At 39.1% G+C, this 25,869-nt stretch overlaps 1 protein-coding gene across 7 annotated transcripts in view; it reads left to right on the forward strand.

Moving 5' to 3' along the window:
* The window catches only part of mdn1 (midasin AAA ATPase 1), a 437,529-nt gene that overhangs the window by 177,769 nt on the left and 233,891 nt on the right, over nt 1–25,869 (forward strand). For all 7 annotated transcript variants that reach the window (XM_077510806.1, XM_077510808.1, XM_077510809.1 and 4 more), the window contains exons 32-43: nt 3,702–3,840; nt 4,079–4,193; nt 7,333–7,563; nt 8,127–8,324; nt 10,176–10,384; nt 10,491–10,613; nt 10,726–10,923; nt 11,035–11,142; nt 13,200–13,388; nt 13,481–13,570; nt 13,650–13,913; nt 13,994–14,258. In XM_077510806.1, the coding sequence (XP_077366932.1) occupies nt 3,702–3,840; nt 4,079–4,193; nt 7,333–7,563; nt 8,127–8,324; nt 10,176–10,384; nt 10,491–10,613; nt 10,726–10,923; nt 11,035–11,142; nt 13,200–13,388; nt 13,481–13,570; nt 13,650–13,913; nt 13,994–14,258 (2,129 nt within the window). The remainder of the gene's footprint in view (nt 1–3,701; nt 3,841–4,078; nt 4,194–7,332; nt 7,564–8,126; nt 8,325–10,175; nt 10,385–10,490; nt 10,614–10,725; nt 10,924–11,034; nt 11,143–13,199; nt 13,389–13,480; nt 13,571–13,649; nt 13,914–13,993; nt 14,259–25,869) is intronic.

Consider the following 25,869-nt stretch of genomic DNA (forward strand, 5'->3'; position numbering starts at 1 on the left):
TTTAAAATTTCATTTGTCCAGAAAGAGCAAATGCTTAAAAACTCCCATGTTCAAGCTCCAAAAAATCTCAAACTTCTCAGGCAACGTAATAGTCACGGCCTGAAAACATCTATATGATAAAATTCAGTTATACATATAGCGCCACCTAGTGGTTACAATAAATGTCATACTTTACGTTTTTAGCTACTGTGCTGAGCTTGTTGAAGGGATCCATTTGAAAATTGGTCAGAAAAGCCTTAAGATGTTGATCATGCCCCACACCGAATATTGTAACTTTTCGCCAAAGGGCGTGGCCGCTACGGTGACGCAAAGTCTGAAGATTTTTCGTGAAAATAAAAGCTGCATTAACTTGACCGAGATGATCCTATCTTCTCAAAATTTCACACATTTGATGAGAGTCCAGCCCTAAAGACATCTACTGACTTATATTTCATCTAACTGATAGCGCCACCTAGTGGCAATTTTTTTTCTTACGAATTTTCTTCTACGTTTTTCTCCAAACACGTTAACTGGACCTACCTCATATTTGCTCAGATGAGGGTTTCGGCCTTCATGATGTCACAACACGAAGTTTGTGAGTTTTCGCGAATTGCTGTGGGTGTGGCTAAGCGCTGTTCGCCAAGAAAATAACGCCAGTTTTGAGGGTCTAAACATGCACAGAAACTCATGAAACTTGGCACACACATCTGGCCTGGTAAAATGAGCAATATTTTATTGTTGATTGTGCTATTTTTACAAAAATGACTCAATAGCGCCCCCTAGAAGTTTTTAACGAAGCAGCCCGGTTGTACGTTTAAGCAAGAACGACGAATATTTTTAGGTGTATGAGGGAGCCCAAGACCTACAAAAAAGTCTCTTGGACCCATATGCTAAAATGAACAGGAAGTGAGCTACGAATTTTTGAATGTCCCATTTTTGACAATTTTTGCACATTCACAGGGGGCAGACTTTTGCTCACTTCTCCTACACGTTTCACCTGACTGAGTTAAGACTTGACCTGGACCATGTCAAGTCCTGAGCCAACGACAGGGGGAAAAATCTTGACCTTTCGAAATACTATATGATGAAGGCGGGGCATCAAAATTTGTGTTTCGCACTGAAAAAGGATATGCTTAATAACTCCCCGGTACATGCTCCAAAAAATCCCAAACTTGACATGTATGTTTATCGTCAAGGCCTGAAGCTATCTCTATGACAACATTCAGTTATATATGCAGCGCCACCTAGCCCTTGAGGCATAAAAAAAAAATACCCCACATACGGTATTTTGTACAAAAAATGTAAACTCATTCTAAGTGTGATAACTAAGTCATTTATGAATATTCTTTTAGTTTCCACCACTCAAAATGTTCACTGGCATCAGACTTATCCAAACATATATATATTTTTATTTATTTTTGATAGCCTCTGTGGACATTAAAAGCAATATCGTGAATGAACGATATGCTTAATAACTCCACGGTACATGCTCCAAAAAAAATCCCACACTTGACATGTATGCTTATAATCAAGGCCTGAAGGTATCTCGATGACAACATTCAGTTATAAATACAGCGCCACCTAGCCCTTGAGGCTTATATAAAAAAAAAAACCCACATACGGTATTTTGTACAAAAAAATTTAAACTCATTCTAAGTGTGATGACTAAGTCATTTCTGAATATTCTTTTAGTTTCCACCACTCAAATTGTTCACTGGCTTCACACCGATCCAAACGTATGTACGTTTCCATTTTGTTTTATTCATTTTTGATTGCCCCTTTGGACAATAAAAGTAACATTGTGCAATGAGTACAACGAGCGATGATGTATATATACACTTTTACAAAAAATATCAATCAGGGCAACTCATTGCCTAAAAATAAAAAAGGACGCTGATTTTTGCAGGTCTTAACAATCACCAAAACCCGTTGAGCTTGACACACACTGGCAAAAAAAATATTCTACATGTAAACGTTTATTATGCCATTTTCAAAGAAATTTTGCTTCCAATATGCCAGTACCCCAACGTGCCAGTACCCCAACGTGCCAGTACCCTAACGTGCAAGTACCCCAACGTGCAAGGACTCCAACGTGGCCCGGGCTGCGAGGGCCCTTTATAGCTGCTCGCAGCTCTAGTTATTATTGAATTTAAACTGGAACTAGGGCAGACTTCAAGTTGTGATTCTATTGTGTTTTCCAGTCCAACACTACCCTGATTTTCAAGGCAGATTTTATGAAAAAAAAAAAGTTAGACTTAGGTAGATTTAAAAGTTAAATCTACCCTTTTTGGTGTTCAAATTTACATTACTCAGTGCTAGCAGCAATTTAATACATACTATTTGGGGAGAAATTCAGTGTTATCTTGAAAAAGAGACCAAAACTATGGAGATACTCCAAATGGTTCAAAAACAGCTTCACATTTATTTATTTATTTATTTATTTATTTATTTATTTATTTATTTATTTATTTTTCGGTAAAAATGACAGGAATGATAAAACATTAGATAGTGCTTGTTTTTGGCTAGTCCTGTGAAAACTGCATTTGCTGTTACGCAAACATGAAGACCAGAACGCTGTCTATGGGAGATCAGCAAACTATTTTGAAGCGGAAAAGAAACAGTTACTGGTGTATTGACCGGCAAATATCAAACAAGTCGGCCAAGGGTATCAACAGCAGCTGATGACAGCAACATCGGCTCAATTTAAGCTAGCAGGTGGACGGTCCTTTGGATGCTTGATTCTCGCACCTCGGTAGACATTTAAGACAATTGAGATGAGAACAACTTTCAGATCGCTTTCATTGCTTTGAGGCAGGAGGAGGTTGGAACAATGCAATTAAGAGACAGGAGATGGACCCATTGTGAGAGCTGTGAGGAAACACCTAACGACAACAGCCAGTCACATCATTGCCAACCTCCGAAGGGCAAGCTACCAAAAAATAGAAAATAGATTAATTATCTCATAGGGGGAATGCTACAAATTCTGCCTTTCACCGCAACAGAATTGAGCTCTTTTACTGCCACACGTTAGTAAAAAACAATCCCCAATGCCAGCGGATTTCGAGCATTTTAACTCATTTTTCGAAGCAAACAGAATATTGCGTTCTTTTGCTACATATACAACATGGGTACCACATGAAAGATCGCATTCCATTCTTTCATTAGAAAAAAAATGTTTCTACCTTATTCTGTTCTTTAGTAATCACCATTTGAAAATAGGTCATTTGAGTGACATTGAGTGAAAAATGAAAAGAAAATACACATTTTCTCCACAACAGTGACTTTGATACTAATATTTTTTGTATAGTGACGCTCCGTCAAATTAGGTTTAATGTTACAAAGGCTTTGATCATTCATGTCAGCCTTGAAAACGTTCTATTTCATCAGATTGTATCATGTTTCATTGTAATTCGCAGCTCTAGTTAGGGCCTGAGCAGCTACCGCTGCCATCTACTGGCCATAGTTTGTGGGTGTTTTTGATTTCACAACTCATTGACCTGGCTGCGCTGCACTTGGACGTTGCACTGACCACTGATATATTAAAAAAAAAAAAAAAAAAAAAAGTAGTTGACGTCACTTAACGTTTATGGCGGCATACATCGTGATTTTACTAAACGTTATTAAACGTTGTTGGCGGTCAAAGAGTTAATGGGAGCATAAAGTTTTACCTATGCACAAAATGAATTGAGGACATTCCCTACAATGCCTATTTGTATTGTCAGTGTTTTAGAGATGGAGAAGTCCCTTGTCCTGGCAGAGAAAGGCAGTGTTGACGACAGTGATGTGGAGATGATCAGAGCTGCTGAGGGTTTCTGCTTGGTTGCCACTATGAACCCTGGGGGAGACTTTGGAAAGAAGGAGGTAGGTAGAAACTGCAATACTCTTTGTGCGCGTGTCTTTACCCCTCAGTTTTAAATTGACAGTATAACATTGATCATTTTGAATTTTGAATTTTACTGTGGTTACGTTAGGTCACATCAATACTTTACTTATCCAGAAGTAAATTGATATATTCTCTCATACTTTTAATTGTTTTTTTTTTAAATGTCTAGACCTATATTATGCTGAAATGTAACTTTGTGCTCTTTTACTCGGTCAGCTGTCTCCTGCTCTCAGAAACCGCTTCACAGAGATCTGGTGTCCACAAAGCAATGATCGAACTGACCTTCATCAGATTATCCAACACAATCTATGTCCTGGGCTATCAATAGATGGTAATATAGCTTGGAAACACCCTGTTTTTTTCATACTGATCATTTGAGCGGATCCCAACTTTTTCCTGGTCTGTTTTCCTGTGTGTAAGGTATCAGTGCAGGTTGGTGGGGGTTGAAGTTGCTTCCAACATAACAGGCAGAACATCACTAGGCAATGTGTGAAGTGAAGTTTAGCTCTGAAGATTCACTGTCCACGAGTTGAAAGCAATTGTCAGTGTTGTAGTTTAAATACATTAATGGGGAAACCAACATTGCTGTGTGAATGTGCACTTCAGACATGGCAATGTTTGAGTTAGGCAAATTGCTAAAGGTAAACTATACATCTACAGCAAATATGTTTCCGGATCCAGATGATTTTATTGTGTACAACCACTTGATGAAATGGAATTTTTCAGTGTACTGCTCCACCTCTGTTGAGCCAATTTTACAGAATGCAGAGTAAAAGTTGCTCTGGATCTATGATGATAGCTATAGATTGTAATTTCGGCTAGCACGTCTTACGTAGTACATTATTTTGAGCAATGATTTTTTATTTTTTTTTTTGTAAGTAATTTTTGGATGCAGATCCAAATGATTCTGGGTCGATTAATAATTAAACCAAAAAAAAAAAAGTTCTGGATCGTCAGCTTGCCCCAGGGCAGCTATGGCTTCTTACGTAGTTTACCAGCACCAGTGTGTGAATGTGTGTGTGTAAAAATATTATATCTATTGTAAAGCGTCTTTGTGTGTCCAGAAAAGACCTGTATGAACCTGATGCATTATTATTTAGATAGCGTAATGCTGGCTGAAAAAAAACAAAAAACTGTTGTGGCTAGCCCTGTCACTATATTTTTTGTTTGACGATGACTTGCCCCTGAAAATATTGCAATAAACGATATTGCGGTTTTCACATAATTTTTCCAGATAATATCATGATAATGGTATAATAATGCAATTACACACTTTTAAAGATAAACTTTTATTTCTTTGTAATATTTAAAATTAGAGTTACAGTTTATCAGGGGTGAGCCTCGAGGGCCGGAGTCCTGCAGGTTTTGGAGGTTTCCCTCTTCCAACACAAGCTGATTCCAATCAACAGTGTCATTATGAGGCTTATGCAGAGCTTGCTGATGAGCTGATCATATATCAGCTGTGTCGGAGAAGGGGAACACGCAAAACCGGCAGGACTCCAGCCCTCGAGGACCGAGATTGTCCAACCCTGCAGTATATAATGGAAAAAAAAAAAAAACATTGTAAGTATCCAAAATAAATAATCAAAACCTCCAAAAACAATGCATAAAATGAACTATCAGTCTCTGTTAATAAAAAAAAAATAAAATGCACTTGAACAGGGCTCAACATTAACGAACCTGAAGTTAATTAATGACGACCCGAACGGGGTACCACTCTAAACTTCCCGAGCCAACTTAGCCAATTCTGCAATTTTACTTTACGCTTTCTATTAACAGCAGCGGCAGTCCAAACAAAATAATTGGTTGCGATATGAGCAAGTTTCAAATCTGTCCACAAAACCTGCATGCATTGAATGATATACAACGCATGTGGCGGTTAGCATAGCATTTAGATTTGTTGCGCTGCTGTAACAATTGCCCCATCACACTCAATTTTTCTTCCAAAGTAAACTCTCTGCCCTTCTCCCACATTCCACGGCTGGAGGAATGGGGATGAGTGCTTCAGTGGATTAAACCCTTTATTTTTATTTATTTATTTTGTATTTTATTTTATTTTATTTTATTTTATTTTATTTTATTTTTTATCTAAACCAAGCATCAAATAATGTAAATGTTTTCCAAAGAAGCCACAGCCTTTGAAGCAGATTTGGGACTCCACCAGAAACACAAGTTTATGGAGATTTGTTATCTTGACTGCCTGCCAACATCTGAGAGCTTTTTCAGGCTGTTGCCAGACATGATGACTGCATCATGTCTTTATCACGTCATAAACATAGCAGGTGAAGAATATCTGCCTAACCTACTCATTAGAAGTCTACTCGCGACAAGAGTCTCCCCCAGCGGTCACAATCGAAATTACCCTCATGGAACTTTTACCACAATAATGGGCATGTTCATATGACACGATTCTTGATAGATAAATGGTCTACGCGTGATTCATGTCATGTTTTTGTGTGTATGAACATCTCATATGTATTCCAACTAGGATGAAATGTAACTCCATTATCTTTGTTAGCTAGACAGAAAACGTCATCACAAAATTATTTCATGATGCGTTATTAATCGTGATGTGTAATAAATGATAACGTGCTTTTTGGGAAAAACTGACTTGCCAGCCTGACCAAATTTAATTCTTAATTGTTAATCCTTTAATTTGTATTTTTAAAATCCTCAAACTTGCGTTTGAGCGAAAAGAGGGAGGGTGCCCACACCCCGTCAGAGACGGTCACGTATCTTAAAATGGCCGACACGAGTCCCGGCTCACTCTCTTCTGTCCTTTATTTCCTTTTTGCACCTCGTCTCATTCAGAACTTGCAAAAGGAATCTCCGTGGCCCCTGGGAGCCCACCAGCAACCACAGAAATACAACAGCAAAGAGCACCAATATAGGCTTATTTGTATCACGATCATTTTTCATGTTAAAGTTGAATATTACATAGTTCATATTTGATTTTAATTTCATCCCATTTATAAAGTGAAAATTTGTGATGATGTGCTGCAATTCAGGCAGATGGTTCATTTGTGATCCGACGATAGTGGCGTGTCATATTTCGTAGTCGTCTCATGACATTGACGACATGGAGAACGAGAAGTGATCAAAACTACATTATTTCCAATATTTTACATTAGCCTACATTACATACAAGGCATTGCCGCATTTCACAACTTTTAATTACACTGATCCTAAGTCGCTGTCACTCTCCTCTCGTAGCAGTCACTGCTTTTGGGTCCTAATAATGATAATAATGATCATCTTTACAAAACCAATGGGGACCTCGCAGCAATCGCTGCTTGGGCCCTAATACTACATTTGTGGTTGTATAGGTCGTTATACAGCTTATGGGTCATGATTTGTCAATGTTAAAGGTTCCATGGAGAGAACTTTTTAATGTACTTTATTGAGCAACTGTTGGGTTTCTTATACTTTATTCTTTTCATTTTTTTTTTGCTTTAATTTGTCCCACATAGGTGGAGATATTTCAGACCTGATCCTGAATTTCATTGAGTGGTTGACCCTTCAGGATTTTGGACGACATTGTATCATCAGCGTCAGAGACATTCTTTCGTGGGTTCACTACCTCAATGCTGTGTGTAAACGGGATGACAACGAAGGTGGTGCGGAGTGGGACCTCAAACAGGACACTGTTCAAGCTCTCATCCACGCTGCATGTCTGGTTTATATTGATGGCATTGGTTCAGGTGGGCAAATTGTCTTACTCAGAGTTTGAATTTGTTATGTGCTGAAGGTTGTCTCCCAAAGCGCAATAAAGTCAAGTCTAAGTCAAATAAGATTTTAACTATTTATTCACATCGAGAGGCGTAGAACAAACTTGACTAGACGAGAAACAAAGAGTTGCACAGAGAGACAGTGGTAATAATCCGACAAAGCACACACACTTCTCAAACCACTACTACAGACAATGAATCGATCTGATTGGTTCTGACTAATTAAAGGATTAAAGATTGACATAACATAGCTCCAGACACAACCTAAAGGATTAAAGATTGACATCAAGTAGGTCCAGACATCACATAACATCACATAGTGTCTTTCCAGTTGAAACCAGATGATGGTTACATCAGTACAAAACAGACACTTGACCTCACAGTTATGAACCCAAACTTAACAGGTCATGAACTCACACTTAACCCTGGCATGACCCAAACATTACCCCTGCATGACCCGAGTCATGACAGAATTAATAGGAAATGTTTAAAAAAAAAAAAAAATGCCACATGAGTTTTTCTATTTCTTTTTGAAGGAACCACTGTGTCCAGTTCCAACAACGTCATCACAGCACGCAAAATGTGCTTGGACTTCTTGCACAAGCGCCTGAGCAAAATGATTGAACGGGATCAAGAGACACTTGATACACTCAGAATCTATGACAACAGCCTTCTGCGAGAACCCCAATGGGGCAAAGACTTCTTTGGAATCAACCCCTTCTACATTCCCTTAGGTATAGTTCGAGCAAATCACTGCATTCTATATTTGTCAGTTTGGATTGTATTCTGCATTATGAATTGCTGGTTTTACTAAGCATATACTATAAGTGGAAGGAATCATCAGCAATATATTTGCATTACCACAGCATACTATTAATTATAAGCATGTATCATAGCCACCGCTCCTTCAAATTTCCAATTAAAGCAGTTGGAGGCTGAAGAGGAGTGCAGCCACACATTGTTACACCAGATTGACGGTGGAAAAAGACGACCAGACAGCTGGGCTCGACACTGCGACCAATTTACAACAAATGCAGTCAACTTTATAGTGTTTGCTGTTCAAAAAATTTATTAAATCTCTGGGCGCATGGCGCAATTACATGTTTTAATTAGTAGACAGAGCTTTGAGCCGTGACACGTTCGGTTCAAGTGCAAGGACGAGTCAAGCTGGCTACTACACGCTGCTTAGGGCAACTTCAAAATAAACACCTATCAATTACAATACATGCACATCAATACAATAGCCTTCGTGTGCTTTTATTTTGAATTTGACCCTCAAAGGTCATGGTGGTGTGGTATCTAACTTGACTCCGTGTTATATGGTACATGGTATTTTGTGGCTGTTTTTTTTTTCCCCTCCCCTTCTGGTGGGATCCCTCTTGATGACCAAGATCAACGCCATCCCGAAATCATATTCAATCCCTAAATTAGGATGCCACGAAACCACTACTTAATTAATAATAAAATAATAAGAATCCATCAAGTTTTATGCTGTCATTGTAGGATACAGCACAAGTTAGCATTTAGCAGTTAGCCGCTGATGGGAATATAAACATTGACGTCTCCTGCAAGTCCTCAAGTCTAAGTCAAGTCTAAGTCTAAGTTGCGTCGGGAGCTGCTAGCCATCTTGTCTTTAGTTGTTCCGGTTCATAGGGTATCACATGATTAATTATTGCTATTAATTTTTTAAAATAGTTATAAGTAAATATTTATATTAAGTTGAAAACAAGTACACATTTATATTTTCTCTCTCAAAAAATTTTTTTTTTTAAACGGCGGTATTTAAAGTGACACCGTTTCTATTTTTAGACACCGCGGGGTACCTGATTACCATATTACCGCCCAACCCTTCAGTGAAGAAGGAAGCCTGTACAGGTATTGGGATTCACACTGTGAGTGTGAGAACGAATACCCAGCTGCTGCGTTGGTCGTCTTTTGTTAGTGCTGATTTTAAGCCTGCAGTGGTTGAAATCAACCCCCTGGTGTTGGAGACTGCCTACAGGGGACAGCTTTTGTCCCAATAGTGTTGCTAAAACCTCGTTAACTCATTGCAAGTTATTTTAGTACCGTATTTTCCGCACTATAAGGCGCACCGGATTATAAGGCGCACCTTCAATGAATGACACATTTTGAAACTTTTACATATATAAGGTGCTACAGTAGAGGCTGGGGTTACGTTATGCATCCATTGTATCCGAGGGTGCTGCGCTAAAGGGAATGTCAACAAAACAGTCAGATAGGTCAGTCAAACTTTATTAATGGATTACAAACCAGCTTTCTGACAACTTCATTCATTCCCAAAATGAATAAACAGCTGTTTTATTATTTTCTCTGAGGTAAAGTATTAGTATTAGCTAGCGATCCAAGATGGCGGGATCTTCTGCGCATGCACGTTACCGATCGTGCAGGGTCACCGATACCGTATTGACAGCGAGACCTGTTGCGGCTCAATAATGATCCATATATAAGGCGCACTGGATTATAAGGTCAGCTTTTGTAAAAATTGAAGGCTTTTGGGTACGCCTTATAGTGCGGAAAATACAGTAATGTTCTTTCCAACGGAGACATACCCTGTGTCCATGCAGGCGCGGTGGCTGAGAGCAATAACCTGTCTGACTACACCATTGCAGCAGGCACGACTGCAATGAATATCGTAAGGCTTTTGCGGGCACTGAAACTTCAAAGGCCTGTTCTGTTGGAGGGATCTCCCGGTGTGGGGAAGACTAGTCTTGTATCTGCATTGGCAAAAGCTTCCGGGAACCATGTTGTCAGAATCAACTTGTCAGAGCAAACAGTTAAGTATTTCTTTGTCTTCCCGTACCTGTCTATTGTGCTCTGAAATGGTCGAGAAGTACAAATGCAATATGCTCCAGTATTGATGATGTGCATTTGTTTGACAGGATGTCACAGATTTGTTTGGGACTGATCTACCCGTAGAGGGAGGGAAGGGAGGGGAGTGTGCATGGCGCGATGGTCCACTTCTAGCTGCTTTGAAGGCAGGCCACTGGGTTCTCCTAGATGAGGTAGGTACCAACCACTGAAAGTGATAAACTCACTGTTACTTAAATGTTGTCTACCCAGATACTTTGTTGTGCAGAACACATCAATAAATCGCCTTTTGCTTTATGCTCACAGCTGAATCTGGCATCACAGTCAGTATTGGAAGGACTGAATGCCTGCTTTGATCACAGAGCAGAAGTCTTCATTCCTGAGCTGGGAATGACCTTCCAAGTTCAGCAAGAGAAGACAAAAATATTTGGCTGTCAGAACCCATACACACAAGGTGGTGGAAGAAAGGGGCTGCCCAAATCCTTCCTTAACAGATTCACACAGGTAGCAAACAAAAAAAACATTTTTTTTTACTAATTTGCTTCGCAGTTCAATATCTAATACTGACTCTGATTATTCATGACTCTGATTGACACCGATTGTTTGTCTTTCTAGGTATTTGTGGACCAGCTCACCAGCAAAGACGTGGAGTTCATAGGAAATTCAGTTTTTCCGGCCATTGATAAAGAAATCATGACTAGAATGGTGGAATTCAGTGACAGTGTAGGTTTTTTTTTTGTTCTATATTATTGTACAAAAGTGACATTACACAGACATTACATTTGACATTGAAACTACATTTTGGCATTATCTAGAGAATAATCAATGAAAAAATTACATTGTGTTAGAATATGAGATTTAACAATTAAATACCTGTATTTGTATTTATTTTTGTAGTTTTTGCAGGATTACCGCTAAAAGAGGCATACTGTGTAATGTCAAACACTAAAACTCTTGTGTCACTGGCAAACATACCTGCATACAAAACTCTGTATCTGCTCACAACCCAAAACAGTTGTGTGAACAGCAGAATCCACTCTACTCACCTTCTCAAAGCCTTGAAGTGTGTCCACACACTCCTAACCCCTCCTCTCCACACCAAAACACTGGCATTAAGAATAGAAACTTGGAAGTTCACATTTAAAATTGACACTGACAAAAAATAAATAAAAGCACTGTCCTTAAAGGATGAACATGAAGGAATGTGAAGACTGACAATGGAAAAACATAAGAAATGTCTTTGTACATACAGCGAATCAGGAGGTTTTCCAAATATGTTATAGCAATATTCCAAAATGGATCAAATTCATTTATCCCCCTCAAACCTTACACACAACACCCCCATAATGGAGCTGATGTTGGCTTTAAAATTTAGGGTGATAAGGGTGTGGGACAGATACATCTATTTTTGATAACCAAAATGGAAACCCTTTTTCACTTCAGGATCTTGTTTCCAAATTTGATATTCCTCAGAAACATTTTTTATTTTTATTTTTGCAAATCAAAAGTGTAATACTAGTAAAACAAGGAGGAGCCAGACATATACCACCTCTGTCAGTACTGGCGGAAGGACTAGCTAAAGATCCTCTTGGAACAAGCATTGTTTCTAAACTAGACTAAGTGCAATTTCTGGAGAAATTGCGTGGGAATGCTGAATGCTAAGATTTGAATGCATGTGGAATGCTTATGAAGTAAATTGAGAGATAAATTATGAAATTATAACCTCCTGGTTACTGGACAATACACTTTACCAATTGTGCCACTGAGCAGTATCAGACAACTGGTAATGACGATAAGTTATATACACAGAAGTGGGCATGGAAAGTGATACTTTGAAAAAGTTCACTGTCTGTCTTACTGAAAATGAATGGGGAAATGTTGACATTAAATGTTAAATTGTTCAAATACTGTAAGTAATGTGGAATCAGACGATATATACCCCGGGAGGCGTCAATTTTTGAAGCTAGTTGAAATTTGAACAATGTAAATTGGAAGTAGTATGTGGGAGATGTTGCATGGCAAAAACGTGTGAGGAATAAAAGTCACAATAACATATAATTGTGGGAATGCTGAAGCATTCCCACAATTATATGACACGCTAGCCAAATCCTCAACAGAAAGCTAGCAATGTAAACTTAATGCATGGAGGAATGACTTAGGGGAAGGTTCTTACAATGGAACAATGGCAGTTAATTTGTGTAAAAGCCCAAAAACAAACTAGTAACGTATGGCTCAAACTATTGCAATCTAATAGGATAATGACAGTATATAACTCCTGAAAAATGTTATAGGTGTGGTTTGAATACACTATATACATGCACTAGGTATGATGAGGATAAGGGTGCATTGTTTCATTGCATATGAAGTTGTCTTAGATTACAGGAATTCTGGTGTGATTGTGGGACTGGAGCCCATTTTTTTCTGCTCAGCCTTTGTTCGGCTAGGCATAGACAATTTGAGAAAATGTTTGTGGATATGTTTGCTACAGGCAAAGAGAGCGATTGCGCTGTCATGGAGGTCATTTGGAAAACGGAGTATTGTAAGGTGGTTGAAGGAATTATCTTTGCATTTGCAAACCCCCCCAAAAAAAACAAAAACAAATAGCAGCCTTATATCTTGAAGTATACCAGTGTTGCAGAATTTTGAAAGAAGCAACAAACTAAAGATAATAGAATACAGCATACCTGTACGATATTTGTACAGTTTTTTTTTGTTTTTGTTTTTTTGCCTAATTATCATTATTATATTGTCTGTGAATTTGACACTTTGTGTCTCAAAAGCTTTTCCAGGAAGTGAGTGTTGAACGACGCTGGGGTCAAAAAGGAAGCCCCTGGGAATTCAACCTGCGTGACATATTCCGCTGGTGTCAGCTCATGCTGGCAGACCAGTCGCCAGGATTTTTCAACCCAGGCCAACATGTGGCTTTGGTATACGCAGACAAGATGAGAACAGAGGCTGACAAGGCACAGGTAAACTGTTTTATCTCACGCTGCCTATCTAAATGTTAATGTTTCATTCTCATTATTGTGGAACATGGTGAATTTTTTGTTCTATCGCGTAGGTGCTGGCTGTATTCAGGAAGGTGTTTGGGGAAGACTTTGAACCTTACACGGGTTCTAGACAATTTCATATTACCCCACTCAGCTTGCAGGTAGATCCAAATGTTAAAACAACTGTTTTCTGCAACAACTTGAAATCGTAAGTTAATTTATCCAAAATATCCTTGTTAGGTGGGCTTCTCTGTCCTGCAGCGAAGTGGTGGAGCCTCTGTGGGCTTCGATCCCCCACTTTCCATCACACACCAAGCCTTGCGGCCACTTGAGTCCCTCATGAAATGTGTTGAAATGAACTGGATGACGATTCTGGTTGGGCCAACTGGCAGTGGTAAGACGAGCCTGGTGAGACTATTTGCTCTCTTGACAGGAAACCGCCTCAGGGTCATGCCCATGAACAGTGACATGGACATTACAGAGTTGCTGGGAGGCTTTGAACAGGTAACATTGTGGACTCATGTTTTAGTTTGCTTGTCTAAAAATTGTAGATGACAACCATCTATTTATTTATTTTTTCTAAGGTGGATATTATGCGTCCATGGCAACGTGTTTTTGAAAGTGTGTACTACATGGTGGCCTTGGTAGCAAGACGTGGCTTGATGTCACTGGATGTATGCCTTCAAGACACCGAGTTTCTGCTGCAAACATGGGGCCTCTTTTGCCACTGGCTGAGGGAAAAGGAGCTGGAAAGCGCTGTAAGAACATTGAGCTCTGAGGCTCTAAACAAACTGGAAGGCATCATTCTCCTGTTGCAAAAACTGAACACAAAGCTCAAAGTCTTCACAGGTAATGGTCAGATGTTGCCAGGCATTCACAATGTGGATGAAAGAATGAATTACTGAAATATATATGTAATTCCAAAATGATTATTTTGTAAACCACAGCAAGAAAGCTGGGAGTGACATTTAAGTTTCACATCCCTTATGGAAGAACCTAGACAAAATTAAATATGAAAATGAAATCCCCCCACACCAACCCCCCCACCCCCCCCCTCCTTTGTTCACCCAGTGGCTAAATACTAAAATGCAAGTATGTATTACGTACTGTATTAGTGCTGTCACTGACTTAGTTTAAAATCGACTTTCCTTCTGCTATTTTTAACGACTAATCGACTTATTAGGGCCCGAGCAGCGACCGCTGCGAGGTCCCTATTGTTTTTGTAAAAATTATTATTATTATTAGGGCCCGAGCAGCGACCGCTGCGAGGTCCCTCTTGTTTTTGTAAGAATTATTAGGGCCCGAGCAGCGGCGGCGGCGGTGCCGCTGCGAGGCCCTATTGTTTTTCAAGGAATTCTTATTAGGGCCCGAGCCGGTGCCGCCGCGAGGCCCTATTGTTTTTGTAGGAATTCTTCTTCTTATTAGGGTCCGAGCAGCGGCGGCGGCGGTGCCGCTGCGAGGCCCTATTGTTTTTCAAGGAATTCTTATTAGGGCCCGAGCAGCGACCGCTGCGAGGTCCCTATTGTTCCTGAAGGAATTCTTCTTATTCTTCTTCTTTTTATTTGTTATTATTCTTTTCCGCAAACAATCACATTTTTGAGACACTAAACGTGAACGAAAACTCACCAAACTTTACACGCAGATCGGGCCTGGCGAAAAATTTTATATTTTAAAGTCGCCATACATGATAACAGAAAAATGGCTCTGTAGCGCCACCTACATAGCTTAATTATTCTTTTTCTTTGTTATTATTCTTTTCCGCAAACAATCACATTTTTGAGACACTAAACGTGAACGAAAACTCACCAAACTTTACACACACGTCAGGCCTGGCGAAAAATTTGATATTTTAAAGTCGCCATACGTTTTTGTAAGAATTATTAGGGCCCGAGCAGCGGCGGCGGCGGTGCCGCTGCGAGGCCCTATTGTTTTTCAAGGAATTCTTATTAGGGCCCGAGCAGCGACCGCTGCGAGGACCCTATTGTTCCTGAAGGAATTCTTCTTATTAGGGCCCGAGCAGCGACCGCTGCGAGGTCCCTATTGTTCCTGAAGGAATTCTTATTAGGGCCCGAGCAGCGACTGCTGCGAGGTCCCTCTTGTTTTTGTAAGAATTATTATTAGGGCCCGAGCAGCGACCGCTGCGAGGTCCCTCTTGTTTTTGTAAAAATTCTTCTTCTTCTTCTTCTTCTTCTTCTTCTTCTTCTTCTTCAATACAATACAATACAATACAATACAATACAATACAATACAATACAATACAATACAATACAATACAATACAATACAATACAATACAATACAATACAATACAATACAATACAATACAATACAATACAATACAATACAATGAGCTACAGCAACGAACATTGGCAGGCACGTGTAGCACCCCTATGAATTATTTAATGTCCAATTTTGGCCTATTTTAGCACATTCACTGTGGTCATGCTTTTTCCCCCTTTGCAAAAATTTTTCATCCAATTGACTTCAAACTTGGCATTTATCATCTCAAGACCTGAGAGAACAGCTGGGCAAAACATCTTGCCTTTTCGAAATACTATATGACGGGGGCGGGGCATCAAATATTGCCTTTAAAATTTCATTTGTCCAGAAAGAGCAAATGCTTAAAAACTCCCATGTTCAAGCTCCAAAAAATCTCAAACTTCTCAGGCAACGTAATAGTCACGGCCTGAAAACATCTATATGATAAAATTCAGTTATACATATAGCGCCACCTAGTGGTTACAATAAATGTCATACTTTACGTTTTTAGCTACTGTGCTGAGCTTGTTGAAGGGATCCATTTGAAAATTGGTCAGAAAAGCCTTAAGATGTTGATCATGTCCCACACCGAATATTGTAACTTTTCGCCAAAGGGCGTGGCCGCTTCGGTGACGCAAAGTCTGAAGATTTTTCGTGAAAATAAAAGCTGCATTAACTTGACCGAGATGATCCTATCTTCTCAAAATTTCACACATTTGATGAGAGTCCAGCCCTAAAGACATCTACTGACTTATATTTCATCTAACTGATAGCGCCACCTAGTGGCAATTTTTTTTCTTACGAATTTTCTTCTACGTTTTTCTCCAAACACGTTCACTGGACCTACCTCATATTTGCTCAGATGAGGGATTCGGCCTTCATGATGTCACAACACGAAGTTTGTGAGTTTTCGCGAATCGCTGTGGGCGTGGCTAAGCACTGTTCGCCAAGAAAACAACGCCAGTTTTGAGGGTCTAAACATGCGCAGAAACTCATGAAACTTGGCACACACATCTGGCCTGGTAAAATGAACAATATTTTATTGTTGATTGTGCTATTTTTACAAAAATGACTCAATAGCGCCCCCTAGGAATTTTTAATGAAGCAGCCCCGGTTGTACGTTTAAGCAAGATCTACGAAAATTTTTAGGTGTATGAGGGAGCCCAAGACCTACAAAAAAGTCTCTTGGACCCATTTGCTAAAATGAACAGGAAGTGAGCTACGAATTTTTGAATGTCCCATTTTTGACGATTTTTGCACATACACAGGGGGCAGACTTTTGCCCACTTCTCCTACACGTTTCATCTGACTGAGTTAAGACTTGACCTGGACCATGTCAAGACCTGAGCCAACGACAAGGGGGAAAAATCTTGACTTTTCGAAATACTATATGATGAAGGCGGGGCATCAAAATTTGTGTTTCGCACTGAAAAAGGATATGCTTAATAACTCCCCGGTACATGCTCCAAAAAATCCCAAACTTGACATGTATGTTTATCGTCAAGGCCTGAAGCTATCTCTATGACAACATTCAGTTATATATGCAGCGCCACCTAGCCCTTGAGGCATAAAAAAAAAAATACCCCACATACGGTATTTTGTACAAAAAATGTAAACTCATTCTAAGTGTGATAACTAAGTCATTTATGAATATTCTTTTAGTTTCCACCACTCAAAATGTTCACTGGCATCAGACTTATCCAAACATATATATATTTTTATTTATTTTTGATAGCCTCTGTGGACATTAAAAGCAATATCGTGAATGAAGGATATGCATAATAACTCCACGGTACATGCTCCAAAAAAAATCCCACACTTGACATGTATGCTTATAATCAAGGCCTGAAGGTATCTCTATGACAACATTCAGTTATAAATACAGCGCCACCTACCCCTTGAGGCATAATATATATAAAAAAAAAAACACATACGGTATTTTGTACAAAAAATGTAAACTCATTCTAAGTGTGATAACTAAGTCATTTATGAATATTCTTTTAGTTTACACCACTCAAATTGTTAACTGGCTTCACACCGATCCAAACGTATGTACGTTTCCATTTTGTTTTATTCATTTTTGATTGCCCCTTTGGACAATAAAAGTAACATTGTGCAATGAGTACAACGAGCGATGATGTATATATACACTTTTACAAAAAATACCAATCAGGGCAACTCGTTGCCTAAAAATAAATAAGGATGCTGATTTTTGCAGGTCTTAACAATCACCAAAACCCGTTGAGCTTGACACACACTGGCAAAAAAAATATTCTACATGTAAAGGTTTATTATGCCATTTTCAAAGAAATTTTGCTTCCAATATGCCAGTACCCCAACGTGCCAGTACCCTAACGTGCAAGTACCCCAATGTGCAAGGACCCCAACGTGGCCCGGGCTGCGAGGGCCCTTTATAGCTGCTCGCAGCTCTAGTTATTATTATTATTAGGGCCCGAGCAGCGGCGGCGGCGGTGCCGCTGCGAGGCCCTATTGTTTTTGTAGGAATTCTTCTTCTTATTATTATTCTTATTATTATTCTTCTCCGCAAACGATCACATTTTTGAGACACTAAACGTGACCGAAAACTCACCAAACTTTACACGCACATCAGGCCTGGCGAAAAATTTGATATTTTAAAGTCGCCATACATGATAACAGAAAAATGGCTCCTTAGCGCCCCCTACATAGGTTAAACGGATCCCTGTCCCGCTACGATTGTCCGACGGCTATGAAAATTGTGTGGCACCTGTAGCACATCCCAATGAACAAAAACCTCTTTGAAGTGTGTGCCCTAAAATAGACAGAAAGTGAGGTATGAGTATTTAAATGTCCAATTTTTGCCAATTTTTGCACATTTACAGGGGTCATACTTTTGCCCGCTTCTCCTACACGGTTAACCCGCTTGACTTCAAACTTGGGATGTACCATCTCAACACCTGGGACAACATCATTGTGAAAAATGAAAGGTTTTTGATATACTATATGACGGCGGCGGTGCATCAAATTTAGAGTTTAAAAATTCTTACTTCACGAAGCATTGCCGGTTGTACGTTTAATCTAGAGCTACGAAAATTGGTACACATATGTAACAGGCTATGACCTACAAAAAACTCTTTTTGAACCATATGCTAAACCTAACAGGAAGTCCACCATTTTGATTTATTTTGGAACGTGTTGCCATTTTTTTGGCCATTTCATTGGGGTCTTATTTTAACGAACTCCTCCTACAGTGTTTATCCGATCATCTTCAAACTTGGTGTGATTCATCTTAAGATGTTGAAGATGAAAAGTTATTGAAAGCTTTGTATTTCGTCGCACGCTGTTTTCATGGCATGCACTGTTTGCAAAGGAAAAAAAATATCCTTAAAGAAGCATTCCCATTTGTACAAAGCAGCTAGAGCTACGAAAATTTGTAGACATATGTAACAGCCCAAGATGTCCAAAAAAAGTCTCTTGGTGCCCTGTGCTAAACCCAACAGGAAGTCCCCCAGGGGCCGGGCATCACATTTTGAGCTAAAAAACTCCTCTTTAACAAAGCATACCCGGCTGTACGTTTCACCTAGAGTTACCAAAATTTGTAGAGGTATATAACAGCCCTCGAGGTACAAAAAACTCTTTTTGAACCATATGCTAAACCTAACAGGACGTCCGCCATTTTGATTTACTTTGGAATGTGTTGCCATTTTTTTTGGGCCATTTAATAGGGGTCATATTTTTACAAACTCCTCCTCCAGAGTTTATCCGATCATCTTCAAACTTGGTGTGATTCATCTTAAGATGTTGAAGATGAAAAGTTATTGAAAGCTTTTTATTTCGTCACATGCTGTTGTCGTGGCATGCACTTTTTGCAAAGGAAAAAAATCCTTCTTAATGAAGCATTCCCAGTTGTACGAAGCAGCGAGAGCGACGAAAAATTGTAGACATATGTAACAGCCCAGGATGTACAAAAAAGTCTCTTGGTGCCATGTGCTAAACCCAACAGGAAGTCCCGTAGGGGCCGGGCATCACATTTTGAGCTAAAAAAAACTCCTCTTTAATGAAGCATTCCCGGTTGTACGTTTCCCCTAGCGCTATGATAATTTGCAGGCATACATAAGAGCCCACGATGTACAAAAAAGTCTCTTGGAACAATGTGCTAAACCAAACAGGAAGTCTGCCATTTTGATTTATGATGGGATTTGTTGCCATTTTTTGTGGCCTTTTTCAGGGGTCATATTTTAACGAACCCCTCCTACAAAATTTATCCGACTGTCTTCAAACTTGGTGTGTTTCATCTTAAGATGTTTAAGATGCAAAGTAATCGAAAGTTTTTTATTTTGTAACACGCTGTTGCCATAGCAATGCATTGTTTGTCAAGTGCTGCTTTTTTTTTTATACACATGAAAACTCATGAAACTTTGCAAACACATCATACTTGTCATGAACATGAATTTTCAGAGATTTATTGTGCAATTTGCAATAAATAGCGCCCTCTAGACATTTTTTGAAGCATTTCCGATTGTATGATTATGCTAGGTTTTTAAAAATTAGGACAGAACCCTATCAGCCTAAAACCTACAAAAAAGTATTATGTAGCCATTTGCCAAACCAAAGAGGAAGTCCGCTATTTTGATTTTATTTTGGGAATTATACATCATTTTTGGCCTTTTTCATTAAACTTTGCACAGACAAGGCATGGAAAAAACTAACATTTTAAATGGTCCTTGTTCCATGTAACAGTGCCCCAACGTGCCAGTACCCTGACGTGCAAGTAACCCAACGTTGTGCTCAATAGCGCCCTCTATGCATTTTTATGGAGCATTTCCAATTGTATGATTCAAGCGATACACAACTAAAGATGACTTGACCTAGATTTGTGAAAACTGGGAGGCATACCTATTAGCTTAAGACCTACAAAAAGTATTCTGTAGCCGTATGCTAAACCTAAAAGGAAGTCCGCCATTTTGAATTTATTTTGGGAATTGCACACCATATTTTGCGTTTTGATTCAACTTTGCACACACAAGGCTTGTCAAAAACATTTTAGATGGTCCTTGTCCTATTTGCCAGTACCCCGACGTGCAAGTACCCCAACGGGGCCCGGGTTGCGAGGGCCCTTTATAGCTGCTCGCAGCTCTAGTTATTCTTCTTTTTCTTCTCTGCAAACAATCACATTTTTGAGACACTAAACGTGAACGAAAACTCACCAAACTTTACACGCACATCAGGCCTGGCGAAAAATGTGATATTTTAAAGTCGCCATACATGATAACAGAAAAATGGCTCTGTAGCGCCACCTACATAGGTTTAACGGATCCCTGTCCCGCTACGATTGTCCTACGGCTACGAAAATTGTGTGGCACCTGTAGCACATCCAGATGAACAAAAACCTCTTTGATAGTTGTACCCTAAAATAGACAGGAAGTGAGGTATGATCATTTGAATGTCCAATTTTGGCCCATTTTTGCACATTTACAGTGGTCATACTTTTGCCCACTTCTCCTACACGGTTAACCCAATTGAGTTCAAATTTGGGATGTACCATCTCAACACCTGGGACAACACCATGGTAAAAAATCTAAAGTTTTTGACATACTATATGACGGCGGTGGGGCATCAAATTTAGAGTTTAAAAATTCTTACTTAACATAGTATTGCCGGTTGTACGTTTAACCTAGTTACGAAAATTGGTACACATATGTAACAGACTATGATCTACAAAAAAGTCTTTGGTGCCATATGCTAAACCCAACAGGAAGTCCGCCAGAGGCGGGGCATCTAATTTTGCGTTTCAAAATTCTTAATTAAAGAAGCATTCCCGGCTGTACGTTTCACCTAGAGTTACCAAAATTTGAAGACATATGTAACAGCCCTCAAGGTACAAAAAACTCTTTTTGAACCATGTGCTAAACCTAACAGAAAGTCCACCATTTTGATTTACTTTGGAACGTGTTGCCATTTTTTTGGCCATTTCATAGGGGTCTTATTTTAACGAACTCCTCCTACAGAGTTTATCCCATCATCTTCAAACTTGGTGTGATTCATCTTAAGATGTTGAAGATGAAAAGTTATTGAAAGCTTTTTATTTCGTCGCACGCTGTTGCCGTGGCATGCACTTGTTTGCCTAAGAAAAAAAATTCTTCTTAATGAAGAATTCCCAGTTGTACGAAGCAGCTAGAGCTACGAAAATTTGTAGACATATGTAACAGCCCACAATGTACAAAAAAGTCTCTTGGTGCTATGTGCTAAACCCAACAGGAAGTCCCCCAGGGGCCGGGCATCACATTTTGAGCTAAAAAACTCCTCTTTAACGAAGCATTCCCGGTTGTACGTTTAATCGAGAGCTACGAAAATTGGTACACATATGTAACAGACTATGATCTACAAAAAAGCCTGTTGGTGCCATATGCTAAACCTAACAGGAAGTCCGCCAGAGGCGAGGCATCAAATTTTGTGTTTCAAAATTCTTACTTAATGAAGCATTCCCGGCTGTACATTTCACCGAGAGTTACCAAAATTTGAAGACATATGTAACAGCCCTCAAAGTACAAAAAACTCTTTTTGAACCATATGCTAAACCGAACAGGAAGTCCGCCATTTTGATTTACTTTGGAACGTGTTGCCATTTTTTGGGCCATTTCATAGGGGTCTTATTTTAACGAACTCCTCCTACAGAGTTTATCCGATCATCTCCAAACTTGGTGTGATTCATCTTAAGATGTTGAAGATGAAAAGTTATCGAAAGTTATTTATTTTGTCGCACGCCGTTGTCATGGCGATGCATTGTTTGCCAAGTAAAATGCTGCTTTTTTTTGGTCTAAACGTGCAAAAACTCATGAAACTTTACACACACATCAGGCTTGTCATAAGCATGAATATTTTAGAGATTTCTTATTCAATTTGCAATAAATGGTTCAATAGCACCCTCTAGACATTTTTATGAAGCTTTTGCAAATGTTTTGTATTTTATGATTCAGCTAGATTTGTAAAAATTGGGATACCTATCAGCCTAAGACTTACAAAAAGGTTTCTAAAGCCATATGCTGAATCAAACAGGAAGTCTGCCATTTTTTGGGGCCTTTTATAGGGGTCATATTTTCAACAGAACTTATCAGATCGTCTTCATTCTTTGCCGTGTTTCATCTTAAGATATTTAACATGAAAAGTTATTGAATTTTTTGATTTTGTCACACGCCTTTGCTGTAGCCATGCATTGTTTGTGAAGAAAAATGCTTTTTTGAGAGTCTAAATATGGGCGAAAACTCACAAAACTTTGCACACACACCAGACCTGTCTGGAACATGAATATTTTATTTAGAGATTTGTTGTGCAATTTGTAATAAATTGCTCAATAGCGCCCTCTAGACATTTTTGTGAAGTCTTTCCGATTATATGATTCAGCTAGATGTGTCAATATTGGCAGGCATGCCTAATATATTCAAAAAGTATTCTATATTGCCATGTGACAATCCATTTTGATTTTATTTTGTTAATTGTGCATCATTTTTGGCCTTTCCATGAAACTTTACAAACACAAAGCATGGCAAAAACGTTTACAATTTAGATGGTTTCCTATTTGACAGTACCCCAACATGCCAGGACCCCGACGTGCAAATACCCCAACGTGGCCCGGGTTGCGAGGGCCCTTTATAGCTGCTCGCAGCTCTAGTTCTTATTATTATTATTCTCCGCAAACGATCACATTTTTGAGACACTAAACGTGACCGAAAACTCACCAAACTTTACACGCACATCAGGCCTGGCGAAAAATTTTATATTTTAAAGTCGCCATACATGATAACAGAAAAATGGCTCCTTAGCGCCCCCTACATAGGTTAAACGGATCCCTGTCCCGCTACGATTGTCCGACGGCTATGCAAATTGTGTGGCACCTGTAGCACATCCCAATGAACAAAAACCTCTTTGAAGTGTGTACCCTAAAATAGACAGAAAGTGAGGTATGAGTATTTAAATGTCCAATTTTTGCCAATTTTTGCACATTTACAGGGGTCATACTTTTGCCCGCTTCTCCTACACGGTTAACCCGATTGACTTCAAACTTGGGATGTACCATCTCAACACCTGGGACAACATTGTGAAAAATGAAAAGTTTTTGATATACTATATGACGGCGGCGGCTCATCAAATTTAGAGTTTAAAAATTCTTACTTCACGAGGCATTGCCGGTTGTACGTTTAATCTAGAGCTACGAAAATTGGTACACATATGTAACAGACTATGACCTACAAAAAACTCTTTTTGAACCATATGCTAAACCTAACAGGAAGTCCACCATTTTGATTTATTTTGGAACGTGTTGCCATTTTTTTGGCCATTTCATTGGGGCCTTATTTTAACGAACTCCTCCTACAGTGTTTATCCGATCATCTTCAAACTTGGTGTGATTCATCTTAAGATGTTGAAGATGAAAAGTTATTGAAAGCTTTGTATTTCGTCGCACGCTGTTGTCATGGTATGCACTGTTTGCAAAGGAAAAAAAATATCCTTAAAGAAGCATTGCCAGTTGTACGAAGCAGCTAGAGCTACGAAAATTTGTAGACATATGTAACAGCCCAAGATGTACAAAAAAGTCTCTTGGTGCCCTCTGTGCTAAACCCAACAGGAAGTCCCCCAGGGGCCGGGCATCACATTTTGAGCTAAAAAAAACTCCTCTTTAACAAAGCATACCCGGCTGTAAGTTTCACCTAGAGTTACCAAAATTTGTAGAGGTATATAACAGCCCTCGAGGTACAAAAAACTCTTTTTGAACCATATGCTAAACCTAACAGGACGTCCGCCATTTTGATTTACTTTGGAATGTGTTGCCATTTTTTTTGGCCATTTCATAGGGGTCATATTTTAACAAACTCCTCCTACAGAGTTTATCCGATCATCTTCAAACTTGGTGTGATTCATCTTAAGATGTTGAAAATGAAAAGTTATTGAAAGTTTTTTATTTCGTCACACGCTGTTATCGTGGCATGCACTTTTTGCAAAGGAAAAAAATCCTTCTTAATGAAGCATTCCCAGTTGTACGAAGCAGCTAGAGCGACGAAAAATTGTAGACATATGTAACAGCCCAGGATGTACAAAAATGTCTCTTGGTGCCATGTGCTAAACGCAACAGGAAGTCCCCCAGGGGCCGGGCATCACATTTTGAGCTAAAAAACTCCTCTTTAACGAAGCATTCCCGGTTGTACGTTTCACCTAGCGCTATGATAATTTGCAGGCATACATAAGAGCCCACGATGTACAAAAAAGTCTCTTGGAACCATGTGCTAAACCAAACAGGAAGTCCGCCATTTTGATTTATGATGGGATTTGTTGCCATTTTTTGTGGCCTTTTTCAGGGGTCATATTTTAACGAACCCCTCCTACAAAATTTATCCGACTGTCTTCAAACTTGGTATGTTTCATCTTAAGATGTTTAAGATGCAAAGTAATCGAAAGTTTTTTATTTTGTCACACGCTGTTGCCATAGCAATGCATTGGAATTGCACACCATATTTTGCGTTTTGATTAAACAGACAAAGCATTCCCGGTTGTACGTTTCACCTAAAGCTATGATAATTTGCAGGCAAACATAAGAGCTCAGGATGTACAAAAAAGTCTCTTGGAGCCATATGCTAAACCAATCAGGAAGTCCACCATTTTGATTTACGTTGGGATTTGTAGCCATTTTTTGTGGCCTTTTTTAGGGGTCATATTTTAACGAACTCCTCCTACAAAATTCATCCTACTGTCTTTAAACTTGGTGTGCTTCATCTTAAGATGTTTAAGATGCAAAGTTATCGAAAGTTATTTATTTTGTCGCACGCCGTTGTCATGACGATGCATTGTTTGCCAAGTAAAATGCTGCTTTTTTTTTTTGGTCTCAACATGTGCAAAAACTCATGAAACTTTACACACACATCAGGCTTGTCATCAGCATGAATATTTTAGAGATTTCTTATTCAATTTGCAATAAATGGTTCAATAGCGCCCTCTAGACATTTTTATGAAGCTTTTGCAAATGTTTTGTGTTTTATGATTCAGCTAGATTTGTAAAAATTGGGATACCTATCAGCCTAAGACTTACAAAAAGGTTTCTAAAGCCATATGCTGAATCAAAAAGGAAGTCTGCCATTTTGATTTACTTTGGTATTTGTAGCCATTTTTTGGGGCCTTTTATAGGGGTCATATTTTCAACAGAACTTATCAGATCGTCTTCATTCTTTGGCGTG

The sequence above is a fragment of the Festucalex cinctus genome, chromosome 21 (genome assembly GCF_051991245.1).
Source record: "Festucalex cinctus isolate MCC-2025b chromosome 21, RoL_Fcin_1.0, whole genome shotgun sequence".
Taxonomy (NCBI): Eukaryota; Metazoa; Chordata; class Actinopteri; order Syngnathiformes; family Syngnathidae; genus Festucalex; species Festucalex cinctus.